General features: G+C 38.4%; 1 protein-coding gene across 1 annotated transcript in view; it reads right to left on the bottom strand.

The window, feature by feature from the left end:
* FH (fumarate hydratase) overlaps positions 1-24711 on the bottom strand; it is a 41970-nt gene extending 17259 nt beyond the window's left edge. Inside the window, exons 1-4 of the mRNA XM_027122464.1 lie at positions 24553-24711; positions 12603-12737; positions 4495-4605; positions 2479-2655 (exon numbers count right to left, since the gene is read on the bottom strand). Of these exons, the coding sequence (XP_026978265.1) occupies positions 2479-2655; positions 4495-4605; positions 12603-12737; positions 24553-24684 (555 nt within the window). The 5' untranslated portion in view covers positions 24685-24711. The remainder of the gene's footprint in view (positions 1-2478; positions 2656-4494; positions 4606-12602; positions 12738-24552) is intronic.
* Positions 24712-24912: the final 201 nt, after the last annotated feature.

Here is a 24912-nt window from a genome sequence, read left to right as displayed (position 1 = left end):
TGACCAGGTAGTCTAAACTCCATGCTCTTTCCTCAACTGTAAACCCATACTTTTAAATTACGATGCTATTTAAAAAAATATATTCATATTTATTTGTTAATATATAAATATGAATATATTGGCAATATATTGGCATCACCTTCTAGTCTCTACTTTTCAGTTAATATATTATTAACATATATTCATTTGTTAAACTTTGTATTATGGACATTATCAAACTACTTACAAAAGTAGGATGAATGGTATAATGAACACTCATGTATCTACCACCTGAATTCAAACAATTAGCATATAGCCAATCTTGTTTCATCTATAACTCCACCTCACTCCTCCATCTGACCATACACACTAGATTATTCTGAAGTAGATTTCAGACTTCAGTATATGTAAAAGATAAACTCGGGCTTCCCTGGTGGCACAGTGGTTGAGAGTCCGCCTGCCGATGCAGGGGACGCGGGTTCGTGCCCCAGTCCGGGAAGATCCCACATGCCGCGGAGCGGCTGGGCCCGTGAGCCATGGCCGCTGAGCCTGCGCATCCGGAGCCTGTGCTCCGCAACGGGAGAGGCTACAACAGTGAGAGGCCCGCGTACCACCAAAAAATAAATAAATAAATAAGATAAACTCATATTTAAAGGCAAGCCTTGGGTTTGCAAAATCCTTCATACAATGGATTTATGTGAAAATACTTCCTCACTACTTAAAAATATATTAAATTATACTCAGAACCCAGATCTTGGTTTTTAAATATCACTTCTCAATAAGTGATAAGATCCTCCAAGAGCTCTTTGGAAAAATGAGTGCTTATGAGGGCTAGGGCAGGAAAAATACAAGATGAGAAGCCTGGAGCATCTTATAGTGCAAAAAATTAATCAGTGCCTTAAAAAAAAAAAAGGATGGTGGCATGTCCAAAGGACACAGGAGCCAACAAGCTGTGGCTCTGTGGCAACAATACGAGTAGCAATATAAATATCAAAAATATTGGATTATAACCTTAAGAAAAAAATATTAATGAATTCATACTGATATACATAAATGATTAAATAAATAAATGTCAGGGGAGAGAGAAGACAGTATTACTTACAGAAAAATTTCAATTAATAAATGTAGAAAGAATGAGGGAAACAGAAAATCACTACTGAAACACTAATGTAGTTGTTATTGGCAAGATCCACTGATGAATGTTAAAATGAATAGGCAAAAGTTTAAGGAGAAAGAGGCTATTAGAATAGCCTCAAAGTTCTCTATTAATTCTGTGGTGATCTTACCACATGTCCAAAAATTTCTTGATACTCTTCCGTTTAGGAAGTGGAGCTTAAGTGTAGTAGCTGGAGTATAGGCTGGACACAGTGGCTTACTTCTACCAAATAGAGAATAGAAGATGGAGAAACCAGGGAGACACCATCTTAACCAATTGATTCAAGTTAACATCACCAGTACCAAGTCATGTTGCTATCATGTACCCCTGATATGATGCAAGAAGAGCCCTTCATTTCTATAAGTCTTTCCAAAAATCCACAGTCTCAGTCTAATATTGAGGGACATTCTATAAAATACCATATTGAGGGACATTCTATAAAATACCTGGCCACTGCTTTCAAGAGTCACAAAGACAAAAGACAAGCTCTCATAGATTAAAGGAGACTAAGGGGATATGATGACTAAATACAATGTGGAGCATGGACTGGATCCTGGTTAAAAGAAAAAGGAGATCAATAGAAAACTAGGGAAATCCTAATAAAGCCTGTTTAATTAAGAGTATTGTACCAATGTTAATTTCTTAGTGTGACAAATGTACCAGGGTTATGTAAAATATTTAATATTAAGGGTAGCTGGGTGAAGGGTATACAGGAACTCTGAAATATCTTTGCAATTCTTATAAATAATTTTATATTTCAAAAGAAAGAGTTTTTAAAATATAAATCAAACAGCGAAAATATATATATATATACTAAATTCAGGTGTCCTAAAAGTGATTTTTTTCCCTAAAGGTGCTTTTTATGAAAATTTAAGACGTAGACTCAAGATTCCTAAAAGAAATAAGGAGAAGAAGTCCTTTCCATTAAAGAATATCAGCAGAATGAACACTCCCTGTCAAAAGTTAATGCCTGGGGCTTCCCTGGTGGCGCAGAGGTTAAGAATCCTCCTGCCAACGCAGGAGACACAGGTTCGAGCCCTGGTCTGGGAAGATCCCACATGCCGCGGAGCAACTAAGCCTGTGCACCACAACTACTGAGCCTGTGCTCTAGAGCCCGTGAGCCACAACTACTGAAGCCTTTGCGCCCTAGAGCCGTGCTCTGCAACAAGAGAAGCCACCGCAATGAGAAGCCCATGCACAGTAATGAACACCCAATGCAGCCAAAAATAAATAAATTTTAAAAGAAAAAAAAAAACCTCATTAAAAAAAAGTTAATGCCTGTTTTACAAGGAAGATCTCAGGATTCTTTTCAAGTTATAACAAAGAAAAGATCGTATACCGACCTGGCTTTTATTAACATGATCGTTGGGATGCACGGGTTTCTTGCTGCCAAGTTCACCTCCTAGCATTTCAATTGCTCTATTGCTAATGACTTCATTTACATTCATATTTGTCTGGGTTCCTGATCCAGTCTGCCATACCACGAGAGGAAAATGATCATTTAATTTACCTTCAGCTACCTGCAGAGCAAAATGTTACAAAATGAATTTTAAAAAATAAGAAATATTCATTTAGCTAATTAAATCAAATATGATTAAGTTGGTACTATTTATAGTACTATTTTAAAGGTATTCACTTTTTTCATATGCTAGTGATGGTGCCAAATAGTTCACGGTTGTCCAGCAAATTGAAGCTCCAGCAGTCTAACCACTGCTACTTTAAAAGGTGAAAGATTGGGGAATCCCTGGTGGCGCAGTGGTTGGGAGTCTGCCTGCTAATGCAGGGGACACGGGTTCAAGCCCTGGTCTGGGAGGATCCCACGTGCCGCGGAGCAACTGGGCCTGTGAGCCACAACTACCGAGCCTGCGCATCTGGAGCCTGTGCTCCGCAACAAGAGAGGCCGCGATAGTGAGAGGCCTGTGCACCGTGATGAAGAGTGGCCCCTGCTTGCCACAACTGGAGAAAGCCCTCGCACAGAAACGAAGACCCAACACAGCAAAAATAAATAAATAAAATTAATAAACTCCTAAAAAAAAAAAAGGTGAAAGATTATCTATTGTGAATGGTATAACAATTTCACTGATTCCAAATGAAAACTGAATCAAAGATATCTTTCTCCTATTTCTCAACTGCCCTCTAATAATATACAGACAGACCCACCCACCCATTAAGGCTGGCAAATGTGTTAAGTCTCTAGATAAATTTACTGTTGGTACTCAGCAGGAATATCCAACAGATGTTACAGCCAGAGTCAGCATGATAATGAACGAGTGACTTAACACTGTGAGCTCACTAATAGCTACTGCATCCCACACATGTCCTATGAGTAGCAACCTCCAAGCATAGACATAAATATGGTCTAGATTTGTCCTTATTTTTGTCATATTTTTGTCCTTTTAGTTAATTTGTTAGTTTTTGGATTATAAGCTTTCTAAGAGAGTGGGTGCTTAACTTCACCTTCTGGAATGATTTTAGCTTAAAAAAAATCAGCATGCACTTTAGAAATCTATTACCTTAAACAACTGATTCACTTTAAAGTAAAACTTTTTTCCTAGTTGTATAAAAATAACAGGTGATCAGTGTAAAAAAATCTGAGAACTAAGAAAAGCATAATAGTCATCATAGTTCTACCCTCAGAAATAAAGATGATTAGCATTTTGGCATCACCTTCTAGTCTCTACTTTCAGCAATGGGAGTACATATGTAGATGTAGAAAAACATATTTTTCTGTTCATTTTTTCTAAATAAAATTAGGATCATAAAATACATGCATTTTGCAATCTTTCCTCCTCACTTCTTATATGGTAGGGTTTGTTCTATGACATTCTTTAAAAAACTAAATTTCCATGGCTTCACAATATAACTTACATAAGCAGCTGTTATAATAAATAGTACTGCAATGAACATCATTATATTCAGAGCTTTTAAACTGTTATGTCTGACTGCTTATCTTTAATTGCGTAAGCAATTAATTATGTTATTAGTGAAATAGTGAAATTACATTCTCCACAGATAGTATCAAATAACCAACTAGCTTTAAAAGGAATCATCTATACATAAAACAAGAAATCAAAAGATAAGTTCAAAGGGTATCTCTTCAAAGTTTTCTTTAAACTATATAAATTAAAAGGAAAAGTAAAGAAAATTAAAAATAAAAGGTATAAAATCACCCAGAAAATTTGCCACAATATTTTAAGCACCATATTAATATCCTCACCAAATAATAATGCTGCCATCCTATGCTGAAACTCATTAACTAAAGAATTCACAGTGCCCCTTTCCTCGTGTGAGCACTTATCATTATCCAGCAGTTAATATGGGTCTGATGCCATTAAGTAAACACACTTATCACCTCTTACCTCATCTGCTGCCTTCATTATTGCATTAGCAATCTTTGGATCAAGACCATAATCCTGGTTTACTTCAGCAGCTGCTCGCTTCAAGATGCCAAATGCTTTAATAACTGGGATCTAGAGTTAATCAGAAAAATATCTCAAATTTGCAATTTTAGTTAAGCATGAAAGTTTAAGATTACTATCTTATGCAGGTACAAAAATTTAAGATTACTATCTTATGCAGGTACAAAAAAAATGCAGGTACAGAAAAAAGCATGAAAGTTTAAGATTACTATCTTATGCAGGTACATAAAACAATAACTTAAGTAACATTATGACCCTAAAATGTTTAGGATATAGAGAAAGATTAAAAATAGATATATAAAAACCAAGAATCATCATTTGTCTATTTGTTTAGGGAACCAAACAAAAGCAAATACAACGACTTTTCATAGATATATACGTATGCCTCACACACATATATACACACATTCACACATATATACCATTCGTCCTACTTATTATAAGACATTATAATGTGTATGTTTTTATTTCATATATTTAAAAACAAATGATAACCATTTCACCAGCCTACACCATTATTTCCCCTCACTGGATCCCGTGCTACATTATAAGTTTTCCTTCTCTTTAGAAAAAACTAAAAGTAGCAAATAAAATAAAAGTAGCAAAATGGTGCTGGGAAAACTGGCCACATGCAAAAGAATGAAACTGGACCACTATCTTATACCATACATAAAAATGAACTCAAAATGGATTAAAGACTTGAACATTAAGATCTGAAACCATAAAACTCCTAGAAGAAAATATAGGCAGTAAGCTCCTTGACATCAGTCTTGGCAATGATTTTCTGGAGGAGTCCAAAAGAAAAAGCAACAAAAGCAAAAATAAACAAATGGGACTACATCAAACTAGAAAGCCTCTTCACAGCAAAGCAAATGTCAAAAAAATGAAAATGCAGCAGCTGGAGGGTGCAGGACCTGAGTGCTGGAAGCCAGGGCCCCCTCATTGACAGTGGCCCTGTGTGGAGGCCAGAGGCTGCCAATGCCTCCAAGGAACAGGGTGCTGAGGGGCCCAGGGTCCAAGCACCTAGCTCCCCGAGGGCCACAGAAGCTCCTTGCTGTCCTGGAGCACTGAGCACGGAAGCATCAGGCCAAACGGGGCTTCAGGAGCCTACCTTCACCACCGCTGAGGGAGCCTGCGCCAGGGGCATGCTGGGAAGGGAGCGAGCAGCCCAGCCAGGCCTGGCCTGTGCGAGGCTCTCACCGCTGAGGCCCAGGGTGCTCTGACCTAGCTGGCATCTGACTCTGCAGTTTTGGATTTTGTGGGTCAATTTTGCATACATATGGCCTATGGGCAAGACCTCATACACTTATATCTGTAAGTGTAAAATGGGCTTGCCTTGGAGATGGGGGTGTGTACACATGAAGTCAGTGGCTCTTCTGTGAGCTGAAGAGTCTTAAAGCGGAGCTGTCATCTGCGGCTGCTGTCACAGTATGCTGGCAGGACAAGTGACTTGAGCGTTTCGCTGCCCGATTTGAGGCTCAGTCCCTCCCTCCCTGCCCTTCAGGGCTCGAGACAGGTGACACACCCAGACCTTGACTGTGTTTCTCCTGTTAGCAGGACTTGGGCAGCTCTGGCTCTCCTAGCTTCCCTGGAAGCTCCTTTGCTTCCCTTGACCTAGAAAAGGGGTTGCCAGGCAGAGTGTTGATTGGGCGCTCAAAGCCAGCGATGAAACTGCTTCCCTGCCTAGGACAAGGGACCTGGAGGATGTTCTGTGTCGGATGATGTGCTGTTAGGGAGCCCCTCAGGCACCACTTCCTCTGCCCTCTGGTAGTGCCAGGACCATGCCAATGACGTTTCGCAGTAGCCTTATCATTCACAGGTGCCTCTCTAGCCTGCACAAATGATTGACAAGAGATCACCCAAAGGATTTTTTCTAAAGGTTTTTGGGTTTTGTTTTGTTTCCTTTGTTTTTGTTTTGCACGTGACAGTGTTTGTATTGAGGATCTTCTGAGGAAGAAGGGGTGTTTTAGGGGTGGTGCCAGGGTTCCTGGCCTCTAGTGCCCCACTCCCCTCAGCACCCCACCTGGTACCTTTGCCATGTTGGTGCTGAGGTTTCCTGCTTGATGAAATCAGATTGTTTAGAGTAAGAAAAAGGAAAGGGCTTCTGATGGCTTTGCCACAAGCTTACCTGTGGTTTCAATCTTGGGAGGCCACTGCTGATGCCATCACCACTATCTCCATGCAGTAGTTGCTGGGCCCTGGGCCCAACTGTCCCCTTGGCTTTATGAGTCTCTTTCTGCTTCCTACACCCATACCCGCAGTGTACAATCTTTTGAGATTTTCTCTGATCTTGTTGCCCAAGTAATAAGAGCTATGTCCTCCTTGACATCTTACTTCTTATGTGGGAGCCCCCAGGTCTTGTCTGACAGCTTATGGATAAGAATGAGACTCAGCCATTGACTAAGCCTCAGAAATCCACAAAAATGGCTGCAGACAGTTATGTCTGTTCCTTCTCTACCCCCACTCCCACCCCTTATACATGATACCCTATACTCTGAAAGTCCTGCTACTGCTACTTGCCAGAGTAGTAGCCAATCTTTGTACAGAACAATGTTCTGGAACAGCAGAATGAGTCTTGGGTCAGGAAGCAGGGCTACACTGGGCTTGGGGTACTGTAACTCCATCTCCATCTGGGGCTCAGCTTCAGTGTACCTGAGGGAGCCACAGACCAAGATGAATCAGATGCTTGAGTTTTTGCTTCTTCCTGTATTTTCTTGAAGTCGATTCATTATCTTACAAAGAGCCTACTCTTTCAGCCCTTAACTTAAATCCTTCAGATAATTAAGTTCATGAAGAGTACTCCTGAATTATGTTAGGACTTAGACCAGAGATGGCAAATGAATGGCACATCACTTCCCCTCTTCCCCCATGATAGGTACCACTAATCTGCTTCAGAGTACTTCCTGCTAAATCCCTGGTATATATTCTCATTTCTCAAGATTCCCCCAGCAGCCAGTATAAGTGTTGAGACCTATCTGCCATCCCTGGCTGAGGGGATACTACTCTACTCTGCTGAGGAACATAAGAGCTGCCAATCCCATACAGGGTTTGCTGGGCTAACGAAGCACGGGGAAGAGGCAGAAGTTTCTGCCTGCCCCCAGCAGGAAGGCTTGCAGTAGCCCACATGATTGCCTGCCCCACTTCAGTTACCTCTTAAAGTCCTAATGTTGGCAGGGAGGGGACTGTTGGAGTCCAGTGTGGTGCGGGAAATCACAGCCGCACAGGACAGCAATGCTCAGAAACCAAGTCTAGCTGCTGTGGAGCTACAGTGAGCAAGGTGGTCCCAGCTGTGCAGGGTACAACCTCTGCTCTCACCTCCAGCCATCTGTCTCTAGGCATCCAGGCCAGGCTATGGATGGGGATCCCCTTCTTCTTCCTCTCCATTGACCAAATCTTATCAACCACTACAGGTGCTCTGCTTTCCAAATTCAGCCCAGGCTCCTGGGTGCTGCCCACACCAGCCAGGGTCCTGGGCCAGATGAAGAGGTGGCCTATCCATGAGTGAAGGCCAGTTCCTTCCTCACTGGGGCAGGTCTTATGCCCCAGTTTTAGGACCAAGAGTTGTGTATTGGGTTCTTAGATTGCTAGCTTTTCCTGCAGGAGACCACAGCAGGTGAGGATCTGCTGACAGTAATCTGCATTGAGGGTCTTGTCCAGCTGAGAGCTTTGTGTACACCAGATTCTACGAGGTGTCAGCAGTACTTTTTAAAATTTGTTTTCTGTGAGGTTTTTGGACCATGGGCTGAGCTCAGGCACTTTCTGTAAGAGAATGTTATGTCTGTAAAGATGGTTATTTCCCCTCCTCCACCCACATCATGGTGGCCCTGTGGAAGGCTGACCAGAAGGCCAGTGGAGCTGCCCTAGTGTCTATGGGGGAGGGCGAGGCCTGCTGAGTTGATGCTCTAGCCCTCTCACCTTGCACAGCACAGAGGAGGTAACCCCAGGGACAGCCAGGCACCTGCCTGAGGGAGGGGTGCTGCCTTCTGTCCCTGTAACTGCTTCCTTTATGGCCCAAACTGGCCGCCCAGATTTGTTTGAAGGTGTGCTGAAAACTTTTTGGTATACAGAACAGCCAGGGACTTAATTTTGATGTATTTTAAAACCACATCAAATAAAGAGTCTGCTGCCTTTAAAAAAAAAAAGAAAAGAAAAGAAAATGCAACCTACTGAACGAAAATATTTGCAAATCATATATCTGATAAGGGGTTAACATTCAAAATATATAAAGAACTCATACTACCCAGTAGCAAAAAACAAACTGATTAAAAAATGGGCAGATGATGAGAACAGACATTTTTCCAAAGAAGATATACAGATGGCTGACAGATACATGAAATGATGCTCAACATCACTAATCACCAGAAAAATGCAAATCAAAACCACAATGAGATACCACCTCATACCTGTTAGAATGGCTATTATCAAAAAGACAACAGGGGCTTCCCTGGTGGCGCAGTGGTTGGGAGTCCACCTGCCAATGCAGGGGACATGGGTTCGAGCCCTGGTCTGGGAGGATCCCACACGCCGTGGAGCAACTAGGCCCGTGAGCCACAACTACTGAGCCTGCGCGTCTGGAGCCTGTGCTCCGCAACGAGAGGCTGCGATAGTGAGAGGCCCGTGCACCGCGATGAAGAGTGGCCCTCGCTCGCCACAACTAGAGAAAGCCCTCGCACCCACGAAGACCCAACACAGCAAATATAAATAAATAAATTAATAAACTCCTACTCCCAAAATTAAATAAATTAATAAACTCCTACTCCCAAAATTTAAAAAAAAAAGACAACAAATAAGTGTTTGCGAGGATGTGGAGGAAAGGCAAATCTTGTACGCTGTTGGGAGGAATGTAAATTGGTGCAGCCACTTTGGAAAACAGTATGGAGGTTCCTCAAAAAACTGAAGTACGTCTACTGTCTGATCCAGCAATTCCAGGTATTTACTGGGTATTTACTTGAAAATGAAAACACTAATTCGAAAAGATATATGCATCCCCATGTTCAGAGCAGCATTATTTACAATAGCCATGATATGGAAATAACCTGTATCCATCAATGAATGAATGGATAAAGAAGATGTGGTAAAAAATACAATGTAATATTACTTGGCCATAAAAAAGAATGAAATCTTGTCATTTGTGACAACATGGATGGACCTTGAGGGCATTATGCCAAGTGAAATAAGCCAGACAGGTAAACACAAATACCACATGATCCCACTTATATGTAGAATTTAAAAAGCAAAACAAACAACAATCAGAAAACCAAGCGCATAGACAGAACAAACTGGTGGTTGCCAGGGGCAGGGGGTGGACAAAATGTATAAAGGAGGTCAATAGGTATAAACTTCCAGTTATAAAATAAATAAATCATGGGGATGTAATGTATTGCATGGTAACTACAGTTAATAATACTGTATTGCATATTTGAAAGTTGCAAAGAGATTTTAAAAGTCCTCGTCACAAGAAAAAAAATTTTCTTGTAACTACGTATAGTGATGGATGTTACTAGGCATGTAACTAGTAACTAGACTTACTGTGGTGATCATTCTGCAATGTATACAAATATCGAATCATTATGCTGTACACCTGAAACTAATGTTATATGTAAATTATACCTCAACTAGATAAACAAATAATAAAAAGAAATAATATATTTAACTGCTAATTAGTATGAAATACCCAGTTACTGAATGGGTATCATTTCATCCCAAAGCCAAAAACCATGATATTTTATTTAGTCAGTGAAGCCTTGACACTCAATACATCACTGGACATTTCTCTCAGAATAATTTTTTTTAAAAACCCAGAGTTCTACAGACTTAAAGGTGATAGCTTCTGATATATATAACCACATATCAAACCCTTTTAGTTTTCAGATCTTTTCACTTTCTACTCCAAAGCACCTCATAAAATTTAAAAGGATAAATTGAGTAAATCTGATGAGGTTTCAATGAAATACAAGATAAATGAGTCTTGGGTCAGGAAGCAGGGCTACACTGGGCTTGGGGTACTGTAACTTTCCACAAGATAAATAAATTATGTGTTCTTGTCAAAGTTAATAATATAGACTGTGATTTAGATACCATACCAGGTTTGAATGAGAAAGAAGGAAGAAAGGAAGGGTGAAGAACAGAGTGATAAATTTGTAAAAGAGAAGCTATAGTCCTTAGAGGAAAATAGAAGTGGAAAAACAAGAAAAAGTAATGAGTAAGACACACTGAATCTGGGTCACACAGAGGATAAACTGAAGGGCAAACAAAAGGAAAGAAAAACAAACATTTTTACTTTGAATTTTAAGAAATCAAAATTAAAACATTACAAGTGTTTTACCCAAATGAAATGGAGATATATGGCACAAAAGATTAGAAGCTTTAAAACTTTACACATGAAAAAAAATGGGAATTTAATTTTCTACAGGAACACTGCAGTGGGTTAAACCACTGCCAAAGTCACAACCAAGCCACAGTCACAACCAAATGCCAATCAACTCAGGCTACTAGAATGGAGTGACTGACCCCACAGTGCTTGTGGACTCATGAAAATGAACAAAGGTCACAGCAGAAAGTTTCACCGGACACTATTAAAACAAAATAGTAAATGTATCACTGGAGATGAAAGAAGGGTCTCATTATTCTTCATTTACTCACATAGCAGTTCATAATCTTTTTTGGTTTTATTTTCCTATGGACCTGAGGTACAAAGGGTTGGGTTTAATCATACTACTTAGCTCAAGGCACATAGTCTGCTTTATATTTAACATAGTTCAGGAAACTAATCCAGATGAAGCCAAATGTGAAAAATCGATAACCCACGTATCCATGTCTCACAGACACCTGTCCAAATCCAAACAACTTCTCTATCTCTGGGACAGCAGCAGTGGCAGCAATCATGCACTCCCAGAACCACACACCTTGCTGGTTGAAGCAGGAAATTCAAAACATGAGCCATACTTACTCCAGTCAATACTGGTTAAGACTGATCTCTTTAATCCCAGGAGTTGAACTATATGAGAATACTTTAGGATCTGCTACCCTCTGTCTCCCAACCATGTAGTCTGACCCTATGTTTACCTCACCATTAAACTGGCTGTGGGTGGCAATAACAGAGAGATTCTTCTAAGAAGATTCAGCTGTCTCTTGGGAAATTGTATGAACCTGTCAAGATTCAGTCTTGAAGCCTTAGTAATTAGCTAAACTACGGAAGTTAAATTTATTGTAAGATAAAAAGTATATTTAGAAGATAAATGTTAAACAGTATCTCACCAGATGAAGTCTGGTTACTTCTAGGCTTACTAGCCTATCCTGCATTCCTACACTGACTATTTTTCATACCCTAGTTGGGCTCCAGTAGGATATGTAATATATTCCATCAATTCTTTTCACACTTTAACATCCCTGAAATCAAGATGCATCCTACAATCAATGACATGTCACAACTTTAATTGGCAGACTTTTTCTTTCTTAGTAGTACATATCAGTTCTAATTGAGGATCAGTTCTAATCTAAGGATTTAATGAAATATGGTAGAAAGTTTTCTAATCATTAAATCATTCATGTTAGCAATGAACAAATACTTATATATTACCTATTATATGCCAGACATCATGACAAATAGTATTTTTATGAATTTGTGTATACTTTTTTACAAACTGAAGCCAAGACAGGTAAAGTATAATATTAAAGAAAAATTGGTTTTCTTTAAAATCATTTAAAAAATCAGTAAAAAATTAAGTATCAAAATTAAAAGTGCTTACAAACTGCAAAATTCTAGTAAAAATACGAAAAATCCAAACAAGAATGAAAGACAAATCACTTAGTTCTATCAAAAATCCAAAATACTCAAAGTCATACGTAGCTCAAGATATTAGTATACTAAACTTCAAAAAGTTCTTTGACACTTTACTGAGAGAGAAACATCTTATTATTCACAAAGCCAGTTCTCTAATAACTTTACATTTTAACTCTGTAAAATACTTATTTATAAGGTAAGGTGACTCACTGAATAATGCCAAGTTCATCCAAAATAAGCCAACATTTCCAAAAAAGCCACTTACTGGCATGCGTTCTGTCACCCCTCCAATCTTAAAGTTCATTGTTGATCTCACAGTCTGGGCGCCATAATACTTATCATTTGGGACCTTGAGTTCACCAAAGGTATCATATTCTATCCGAAAAGAATTTTGGCTTGCCTAAAGATAAAGACAAGACACTGTTATAGCTTGAAAAGAAACCAAGTATCAAGAACAATAACATCATATAAACAATACATCATGTACAGGTAAAGAAACCTTAATAAGTACCAAAAAGATAAAAAAATTCCATTTTGATTCTCATTCTACTCCCCCCACTTCCAGCTTTTTTCTTGAGAAATTTTTGTCACACAAATTTATTAATACATGTGTTAAAGACAGATTGTAGAATTCATACACTATGCAAATGATAAATAAAAATAATAATCTTTTCCAATTCAGGAGTAGGCCTATTATTGGTCAAGCTTTGATGTACTTAGGTTAATGCTTATTTTACTGGGAACTTTGGAAAATGACCTAAGAATGATACTTTAAAATTTGAAAGTGTTATATATATATATATATATTATAATTATATATTTAAACAAAGCTCAACTATGGTCTACAAATATTATGCATGAGAGATAGCTTAGTGCCATACAAAACAGTCCAGGCTTTGCAGTGAGACAGCCCACCATCTGGTAGCTGTGTCACCTTCAGCAAGTCAGCTTTTCTCATCTATAAGTTACAGTAAATGTACAGACAAAGGGACATGGGCTAGATCAGTTCTTAACCTTTTCAGGGTGTTGGAACCTTTTGAGAATATGAGGAAAACTATGGATCTTCTCTCTAGAAGAATGAACATAAATACATATATGTAAAATCTTACATATGATTTTAAGGAGTTTATATCTTGAAACCAATCCACTCCCCAGGATAAGAACCCATGACCCCAAATCCCTTTTATGGAGAACCTAGGACGCTACTAAGTGCATCAACTTACACTAATTAAAAATATATATATACAAATCTGGAGTTTACATATGATACTTTACATTAAAGAGATTAAGAGTATCAGAGATACTCAGAACTTTAATTAATGTTCATCTTGCATTAATTATAAAATAAACATGGTCAGATGATTCAAAAGATTTAAAAACACCCAGCCAAGTAACCTTATTTTAGTAAACAATCCTCTGAATAAGAAAAAATTAATTTTGTAGTTATCCCCTGGGACTAGAAAGATTTAAAAATCCTTTATATACTATAAACCTTTTAGATTGCATGAAAAGAAAAGTATCCTTGTACCTAGTTAGAAATATAGGTGTATATCCAATGAGGTACATTTTTTTTCTATGCCTAAAAGTCTGCAGAGGAGGGGAGTGGCCAAGATGGCAGAGTAGGAAGACTCTGAGCTCATCTCCTCTCACGGGCACACCAAAACTACAATCATTTACAGAGCAATGATTGATGAGTAAGGCTAGAAAATTAGAGAGAAGACCTTCTACAACTAAAGATATAAAGGAACCATGGCAAAATAGGTAGGAGGGAGGAAGACACAATAAAGTCAAAACCTATTACCACTGCCCCCACCCCCTGAGGAGGGGTGACCCACAAACTGGAGGATTATTACAATTGCTGAGGTTCTCCCCAAGAAGCGAGGGGTCCAGGCCCCATGTCAGGCTCCCCAGCAGGGCAAAGAAGAGCCCCTTGAAAGTTTGGCTTTGGAGGCTAGCAGGGCTCATTTTTGGCCAGAGGGCTGTGGGAAAAAGAAACTCCACTCTTAAAGGGTGCACACAAAATTTCACACACTCTGGGACCCAGGGAAGAAGCAGTAATTTGAAAGGAACCTGGGTCAGAATACCTGCTGATCTTGGAGAGCCTCCCGGAGAGGTAGGAGGCAACTGGAGCTCACACTGGGAACCTACACACTGGGGGCAGCCACTAATGGGAGCTTGTTCTACCACAAGGACATCAGTTCTTGAAAGCACCATTTTGGAATACAGCTTATTAGTGCAGGGACATAGCTCCACCCACCAGCAGGCCAGCTGCCTTAAGACCTCCCGGCCAACAACCAAAGAGAGCTAAAGAATACAACAACTGAAATAAAAAGTACACTAGAAGGAATCAACAGTAGATTAGATGACAGAGAGGAACAGTTCAGTGGGCTGAAAGAATAGTGGAAATTACTGAAATTGAACAGGAAAAAGAAAAAAGGATGAAAAGAAACATGGGCAGTTTAAGAGACCTCAGAGACAACATCAAGTGTACTGGCATTCACATTACAGGAGCCATAGAAGGAGAAGACAGAGAGAAAGGGGCAGAGAACATATTTGAAGACATAATAGCTGAAAATGTCCCTAACCTGGGAAAGGGAAAGGACATCCAGGTCTGGGAAGCACAGAGAGTTCCAAACACGATCAACCCAAAGAGGACCACACCAAGACACACTTTAATTAATGGCAAAAATTAAAGATAAAGAGAGAATACTAAAAGCAGCAAGGGAAAAGCAACAAGTTAAGTACAAGGTAATTGTACTTAACATAAGGATTTCAGCTGAGTTTTCAGCACAAACTCTGCAGGCCTGAAAGGAGTGCATGATATATTTAAAGTGGTGAAAGGGAGAAACCTAAATCAGAAGACTCCAACAGGCAAGGCTTTCATTATGATTTAAATGGACTGATCAAAAGTTTTACAGACAAGAAAAAGCTAAGAGTTCAGCACTACCAAACCACCTTTAAATGGGTTTCTCTAAGAGAAAAAGGCCACAACTAGATGTATGAAAATTATGAAAAAAACATCTCATTGGTAAGGCTAAATATAGTAAAGGTAGTAAATCAGTCATGTACAAAGCTAGTAGGAAGGCTGAAACACAAAACCAGTAAAATTGTCTATATCCACAATAAGAAGTTAAGGGGCACACAAGACAAAAAGATGTAAAATACAATGTCAGAAACAGAAAAAGTATGTGTGGGGAAATAAAAATGCAGGGTTCTTAAAGTGCTTTTGCACTTAAAAGATCAGGAGCTGAAAATAATCATACATACACACACACACACATTGCAATATATAAACCACATGGTAACCACAAACCAAAATCGATACACAAAAAAGAGAAAGGAATCCAAATGTAATATTAAAGACAGTCATCAAATAACAAGAGAGCAAAGTAAGAAAAAAGGAACAAAAAAGAACTATAAAAACAACCCCAAAACAAAGGACAAAATGGCAATAAGTACATATCTATCAAGAATTACTTTAAATGTAAATGGCCTAAATGCTCCAATCAAAAGATATAGAGTGGCTGAATGCTTATGGAAACAAGATTCATATATATACTGCCTACAAGAGACTCACTTCAGATCCTGAGACACACACGGACTAAAAGTGACAGGATGAAAAAAGGTATTCTATGCAAATGGAAATGAAAAGAAAGCCATGGTAGTAATACTTACATTAGACAAAATAGATTTTATAATGAAGACTGCAACAACAAACAAAGAAGCCTATTACATAATGATCATGGGATAAATCTAAGCAGATATAACAATTGTAAATATGTATGTACCCAACACAGAATCACCTACAAATATAAAGCAAATATTAACAAACACGAAGGGAGAAAATGACAGGAACACAATAATAGTAGGGGATTTTAACACTCTACTTACATCAATGGACAGATCATCCAGACAAAAAATTAACAGGGAAACACTGGCCTTAAATGACACATTAGACCAAATGGACTTAATAGCTCTATATAGAACATTCCATCCAAAAGCAGCAGAATACACATTCTTTTCAAATGCACATGGAACATCCTCCAGGACAGATCACAAGCTAGGCCACAAAACAAGTCTTAGTAAATATAAGAAAACTGATATCATATCAAGCATCTTTTCTGACCACAATGCCATGAGTCTAGAAATCAATGACAAGAAAAAAAATTGCAAAAAACACAAACACATGAAGGATAAACAATACGCAGTTGAATAACCAATGGATAATTAATGAAATAAAAGAATACCTAGAGACAAATGGAAATGAAAACACAATGATGCAAAATTTATGGGACAGAGGAAAAGCAGTTCTAAGAGGGAAGTTTACAGCAATACACACCTACCTCAGGAAACAAGAAAAATCAAAAATCAACCTAACCTTACACCTAAAGGAACCTGAAAAAGAACAAAACCCAAAAGTCAACAGATGGAAAGAAATCATAAAGATCAGAGCAGAAGTAAATAAAATAGAGACAAAAAATTATGAAAGATAAATGAAACTAAGAACTGGTGCTTTGAAAAGATAAACAAAATTGATAAACCTTTAGCCAGACTCAAAGGAAAAAGAGAGAGGGCTCAAATCAATAAAATCAGAAATGAAAAGGAAGTTACAACTGACACCACAGAAATACAAAGAAACATGAGAGATTACTACCAACAATTATATACCAATAAAATGGCCATTAAGAAATGGACAAATTCCTTAAAATGTACAATCTCCCAAGACTGAACCAGGAAAAAATAGAAAATATGAACAGACCAATTACCTGTAATGAAATTAAATCAGTAATTAACAACAACAACAAACGAAAATCCAGGACCAATTGGCTTCACAGGAAAAATTCTACCAAACATTTAGAGAAGAGTAGCAACTATCCTTCTCAAACCTTTACAAAAAACTGCAGAGGAAGGAACACTTTTGAACTCATTCTACAAGGCCAGCATCACCCAGACATCAAAATCAGACAAAGCACAAAAAAAGAAAATTACAGGCCAATCTCTCTCATGAACACAGATGCAAAAATCCTTGACAAAATAGTAGCAAACAAAACTCAACAACACATTAAAAGGACCATACACCATGATCAAGTAGGATTTATTCCAGGATATAAGGATGGTTCAATATCCACAAATCAGTCAATGTGATATACCACATTAACAAACTAAAAACAAAAATCATAGAGTCATCTTGACAGATACAGAAAAAGCTTCTGACAAAATTCAATACCCATTTATGATAAAAATTCTCAACAAAGTGGGTATAGAGTGAACATACCTCAAAATAATAAAGGCTGTATATCACAAACCCACAGCTAACATTATACTCAACAGTAAAAAGCTGAAAGCATTTCCTCTAAGATCAGGAACAAGATAAGGACGCCCACTGTCATCACATTTAATCAAGATAGTATTGGAAGTCCTAGCCACAGCAATCAGACAAGAAAAAGAAAAGGAATCCAAGTGGGAAAGGAAGAAGTAAAACTGTCACTGTTTGCAGAGGACATGATACTATACATAAAAACTCTAAAGACACCACCAAAATACTATTAGAGCTCATCAATGAATTCAGTAAAGTTGCAGGGTACAAAATTAATATACAGAAATCTGTTGCATTTCTATACACTAACAATGAACTACTAGAAAGAGAAAAAGGAAACAATCCCATGTACAATCTCATAAAGAAAGAATAAAATACCTAGGAATAAATCTAACTAAGGAGGTAAAAGATCTGTACTCAAAAAACTATAAGACGCTGATGAAAGAAACTGAAGATGACACAGACATGGATTGGAAGAAATAATAATTTTAAAATGCCCATACTACCCAAGGCAATCTACAGATTCAATGCAATCCCCATCAAAATACCAATGGCATTTTCCACAGAACTAGAAAAATAATTTTAAAATTCATATGGAAACACAATAGACCCTGAACAGCTGAAACAATCTTGAGAAAGAAGACCAAAGCTGGGGGTATCATGCTCCCTGATTTCAGACTATACTACAAAGCTATAGTAATCAAAGCAGTATGGCACTGGCACAAAAACAGACATTTACGTCAATGAAACAGAATAGAGATCAGAAATGAACCCACACTTATATGGGCAATTAATCCATGACAAAGGAGGCAAAATATACAATGGGGAAAAGACAGCCTGTTCAATAAATGGTGCTGGAAAAACTGGACAGCTACATGCAAAAAATCCAACTGGACTACTCTCTCACACCATGCACAAAAATAAATTAAAAAATGGATTAAAGACTTAAATGTAATACCCGAAACTTACGTAAAACTTCCAGAAGAAAACATAGGCAATAAGTTCTTTGACATGGGTCTTGGTAAAATTTTTTAGTATACGACTCCTTGGGCAAGGGAAACAAAAGACACAAAAGCAAAAATAAACAAACGGGACTACATCAAAGTAAAAAGCTTCTGCACAGTGAAGGAAACTATCAACAAAACAAAAAGGCCATCTACTGAATGGAAGAATATATTTGCAAACAGTATATCTGATAAGGGGTTAATATCCAAAATATAGAAAGAACTCATATAACTCAACATCAAAAGAACAAACAACCTAATTAAAAAAATGGGTAGAGGACCCAGATAGACATTTTTCCAGGGAGACATACAGATGGCCAATAGGCACATGAAAAGATCTCAACATCACTAATCAACAGAGAAATGCAAATCCAAACCACCAAGAATTATCATCTCACACCCGTGAGAATGGCTATTATCAAAAAGACAACAAATAACAAGTTTTGGTGAAGATGAGGAGAAAAGGGAACCCTCATGTACTGTTGGTGGGAATGTAAATTGGTGCACCCACTGTAGAAAAGAAGTTTCTCAAAAAACTAAAAATAGAACTACCATATTACCCAGCAATACCACTCCTGGGTATAAACCTGAAAAAACCAAAAACACCAATTCAAAAAGATACATGCACACCAATGTTCATAGCAATATTATTTACAATTGCCAAGATACAGAAGCAACCTTAGTGTCCATCAACAGATGAATGGATAAAGATATGGTATATATACACAATGGAAAATTATTCAGCTGTAAAAAAGAATGAAATTTTGCCATTTACAACACCATGGATGGACTTGGAGGGTATTTTGCTAAGTGAAATAAATCAGACAGAGAAAGACAAATATCACTTACATGTGGAATCTAAAAAATACAACAAACGAGTAAATATAAAAAAAAGAAAAGGAGACTCACAGATATAGAGAACAAACTAGTAGTTACCAGTGGGGAGAGGGAAGGGGCAGTACAGGGGTAGGGAATTAAGAGGTACAAACGATTATATGTAAAATAAGGTACAAGGCTATATTTTACAAAACAGGGAACATAGCCAATATTTTATAATAACTACAAATAGAGCATAACCTTAAAAAATTGTGAGTCACTATACTGTACACCTGTAATTTATATAATATTGTACACCAACTATACTTCAATAAAATAAATAAATAACTTTAAAAAATCACTATGTTGTTTAACAGGAATTAACATAGTGTTGTAGGTCAATTATACTTCAAAAACAAACAAGCAAACAAACAAACTCATAGAAAAAGAGATCAGATTTGTGGTTACCAGAAGCAGAGGGTGGGGTTAGGCAGAATTGGATGAAGGCAGTCAAGAGTTACAGACTCCCAGTTACAAGATAAATAAGTACTAGGGATGTAATGTACAACATTATAAATATAATTATCACTGCTGTATGTTATATATGAAAGTTGTTAAAAGAGTAAATCCTAGGAGTTCTCATCACAAAGAAAAAATCTGTTCTATTTCTTTAATTCTCTATATGATATCATGCATGTTTACTAAACTTATTGTGTCAATCATTTCATGATGTACGTGAGTCAAATTATGCTGTACACCTTAAGCTTATACAGTGCTGTATGTCAATTACATTTCAATAAAAATGGAAAAAAAAAAGTCTGCAAAGGACTGGTCTAAGCCAATAAGGAGAAGCCAATAAAAATAATCATTTACTGTGCTATGTAGCAAACACTTTTTAGGTATCACCTTATTTGAATTTCACAACCACCCTAGGAGATTTTAATATCGTCATCCCCATGTTAAAGAAGGAGACACTGAGGCTACACAAGATTAAATAATCTCAGCAGATCACCCAGATAGCAAGAGGGAGGGCCTGAAACACTCAAACCCTGGACTTTCGTATTCTAAAAGCTGTTTGGATTCCCTTTTTTATCACTTCCATAAACCAAGAAATGGAGGAAGTAACTCCAGATTGGCCCACAACAACCACTACCCTGTAGGATCTGAAGATGTACAGTTAGATTTTTCTCTAATAGAGTGTGCTTACACTGACACCACTGTATGCCAACTTGCAGCTGGGGTTTTATATCTCAAATGCACAAAAAATTTTTGCATAATGATCTTTGTTTTAAATATCCTAAGTAAATATCCTTGTATGTTAAAATATACTTTGGTGCAATAACATTAGCAATGACAACAGTGGCACTGGACACATGAGCTAGGTTCTTATTCCTCTCCATCACCTTGTTATTAGACAGCAAATAGTTACTGGCTCCAAAGAAAGGAGATTGGTTTCCATCAGTCATTTGTGAAATCAAGTTCGATTCCTTAAATTTAAAACATCATTTTTTGTGTTCAAAATTATTAAATTTTCATCATAAAACAGGAATAATGTTGTCACCTAAATAACAGGTTGCTATGATAAAACTCATATCCAAAGTATTTTGGAAAGATTTAAATGAATAAATTTTATCTATGTTCTTCAAGTTTAAACTCTAGAAAAATTTAAATTCTAACTCAAGAAACAACGGTCTACATCAAATTCTAGATCTTGACACTGACCATTAAAAAATGGCAGATGTCAATTGTGGCTGAAATCACAATCTCAGTAAACACTTCAAAAAATATACTTCTTGTCCTTACAGTAATAAAAATAAACATCCCAAATTTCCAACAACAAACATTGTAGCAGCTTAGCTAGCTAATAAAGTATTCCAAAAAACCAGAAAGTTCTCCCTTTTTCTAACCCAGGAAATACATAGGTTGCACAAATTTGTAGATCAGAAACTGAAGCAATGCTGTAAAATACTCTCAAAGGCTCCAGGCTCTGTCAGTGGAGGTAATGCCTATGGTTGGTGTCTGTTAGACAAGCACATATACACAGATAGAGGAACAATGAAACAGGTAACTGCCAAATCTCTTCAAACGTTCTTCCCAATGACCTACAGAAGAAAAAACCTTTATATTGTACATAAACACACATGTATATGCACACAAACCTGAAACAAAAATTCTGTGAAAAAATCTGTCCTGTAAGCCTATTTTCTATTCTATGCTATCCTGTCAAAAAACCAATGCTGTTAATTGCCCACTACATTGATTTCTCCACCCACTAATGAGTCCACCTGAAGTCTGAAAAACATATGTATGATTTTCAAAACCTTCCCACATTATAATGTATGTCACCTCTTCCCAGTGGCTTGGGCAAGAAGAGGAGGGCTGCTCACCTAAATTAATGGGAAAATTATCAGTGCTTTTGATGAAAAATGATGTCATGATGGTATCTATTAAATATGTTTTTAATTCATATAATATAATCCATTGTCACAAAAAACTAGTTTTTTTGAAAACCATGTCTTTATAACCTGTAATTTAGAGAGCAGAATTTCTGGGAGAAGTTTAAAGAGTTAACCAGCTAGGCATGGGGCAGGCACAAATGTGCAATTTCCTGATGTCCTGGGAGATGCATGTTTATTCACAATCACTTCCCCTCCTGGAGAAGCATGAATGACTAATGTGTCCAGTGTTCACCGTAGTATGATTGCTATTTAGCCCTAGAAATACCAAGTGCTATTACCAACTACTAATTCCGGTAACCTCAGGAATTGATGAGGTGGTCTCCAAATTTGCATGCCAGTCTAAATCAGAAAGGCCAGCCAAAAAAATATAGGCCTCAGGCCTATAGTATATTCCCACGCATGTGTAAGATAACCATTAACTAAACCATGGTATCTCCTAAAGAAAATATAAAATGCCTTTCAGATTCTTATCCTAAGGTGGTCTAAAAGAATATTTCAGTGTTCAAGAAAATCCAAATCATTTCCTAGGCAAAAAGACTATCTCAAGAGATAAAAATCCAAAATTTGACTTCATTGTGTTTGGGCTTTCAGTTTCTTTAAACAGACTTTTTAAAAAGTCTTTCTGTTCTTAAAATATAGGGTGACCACTAAGTCTTGAAATACTGACAAATATGTAATAAATGGTTTATTGATATTGCATTGTAACACAGAATATTATCTATGTTTCCAGACTTTATAACCATCCTGAAGATCATAAAATAAAGTAACTTTAAAAAATGTAGGACTTCCTTGTCCACCATGCTACCAAGGCAGTTTCACAGCAGGTCTCCATTATATATTCTCACTCTCACTGTACTTTTTCTCCTCAGTACCACAGTGTTATTAACTGTGCATGACTTCTTTGCTTATTTAATATGCCTCAGTAGTCTCTAAACTCTGTGCCCATAGTGACTGTTTTACACACAGGGAGCATTCAATGTAATCTTCCTGTTGGATGAACTTCTTTGTGTTCTTAATTGAGATAAAAGGTAACAGGGCATTTAGGGTTATGTGAATTTCTTTGTTTTGTTAAAAAAATTTTATTGAAGTATAGTTGATTTATAATATTGTGTTAATTTCTTCTATACAGCAAAGTGACTCAGTTATACATATATATTCTTTTTCATATTGTTCTACATTATGGTTTGTCACAGGATATTGAATATAGTTTATTTCTTAACACTAGCAACAAGAAAAACTTTTAATAAAATCAACTTAGAGATTTTGGAGCTGAGAAGATTAGAGGGCAAAAGATGTATTTAGGATTATATATAAAGAAAAATCTATCCGCATCTGATGTTAGCTAACATTACAACATTAAAAGCAACGCAATGCTATGTTTTTGACATTGACAGCGGGATAGAGTCAGTTCTCCAGCCTTCTATTCCCTTTTACAAAACACTAAACAAGTGAAAAACAAATTTTTAAAAGGCTCTAAAGTGCACCAAATAATTCAAGCAGGGAGTTGCAGAAATATAAAGCACCCCTGATTTCGCAGTTTCAAGTACAGTAATGTCATCAAATTATCTTACAGTTTATAGCCCAGAAAAATGTCTTGGGCCTTTGAAATACCTTAGATGGAAGCATTCATTTAATAAGCACTCACCATATCCCAAACTCAAAGTACTTTCACAGGGGCAATCTTGACGAGTATTTGTAATTATTTTCATTTTACCGGCAGACACTGAGGACAAATATTACCTGCTCCAAATCCCAACTCTGAGTAGCAGACTAGGGTCTGAAGTCACATCTCTCTCAATGAAAGCTCATACAGCAGTGAAGAGTGCAGAATGTAAGTCTTCCTAAACTAGCATTTATTTCTCAAACTTTTCCTGATAATACAGATGTGAGCATACGTATTTAATGCTTGTTGAAGCCCAAATTACCTAAGGTGACACTCTAAAGCGCAAAAGGGCTCATGTAAGTCAGGGTGTCATAACCTGAAATTGGACCTTTAAGTTCCTTGCAGGTTTTTCTCAATAAAAAGTGCTGATTCAGCTGTAGTTATGTTATGGTCCATGCAATTTCCTCCAACGTACTTCAGGACACTCTGCCCCTGTTTCACATTTCAGGGTTTATACAAAAGTTAAGTGGGGAAAACCAGCCTAACAAACTAAATGGTCAATTTCATGAAAAGTAAAATCTCTTAGGTTCACAAGAACTTTCAACCCTCCTGGAGGCCTAAGAACAGTTCCCTGCAGAGCTGTGACCCCAGAAGGTAGCTCAGAGGGGCTGGATCCAGCTCGGCCCATCAAAGGCAGAAGCGGAGCAGCTCCCTCCGGACACCGTCCCATTCCGGCGCCGCCCCCTCTTCACACCGTCCACCCCAGCACCGTTCCGAGGTCAGCCGCCGCGGGCAGGGGCAAAGCAGTGAGCGCGGCTGGGGCGGGGTCGGGGAAGCCCGACAGGGATCTCGCCAACAGCTGCCGCCCCTCCCGGGCGCTCCCCCGGCGGAGGAGGCGCCCCGGGCCGGCAGCGAAGTTCCAAGACGCAGCCGAGTATCGGGACCTTAGGGCCGGCAGGCGGGAGGCCTGAAGGTCACCGCGGGGCGGCCACGGCGGTTGGGCGGCACGAGCTCACCATTCGAACGACGTTCGGAGGCCGAAGCAGCAGGAGTGCCGCGCCACCCGGGCCGGGGCCAGGGCGGGGGTCGGAAGCTGGAGCGCGCGAGAGGAAACGCGAACGCGCGAGGAGCCGTAGCGCGCGATCCATAGCGCGGCGGCCCGGGTAGAACTTCCGGGGGATATGGCCACGCCTCCGCACTGGCTGTCAGTACCAGTCCCCTCCACGGTCCTCACTCATATCCAATCAACGGCTTCAAAGACGAGCTTGTGGGGCGGGACCAGTGGCCAATGGCCAGTGAAGCGTGAGGGGCGGGCTTAACTTCCTCACTGTAGAGCCCTGGGATTCCTGGGAAACGAATGATGGGAAAGGGGGTTC

The sequence above is a fragment of the Aethalodelphis obliquidens genome, unplaced genomic scaffold (assembly GCF_003676395.1).
Source record: "Aethalodelphis obliquidens isolate GAN/ISIS:26980383/991018 unplaced genomic scaffold, ASM367639v1 scaffold24, whole genome shotgun sequence".
NCBI lineage: Eukaryota > Metazoa > Chordata > Mammalia > Artiodactyla > Delphinidae > Aethalodelphis > Aethalodelphis obliquidens.
The sequence above is the reverse complement of the archived record's forward strand: the minus strand, read 5'-3'. Positions and strand labels throughout refer to the sequence as shown.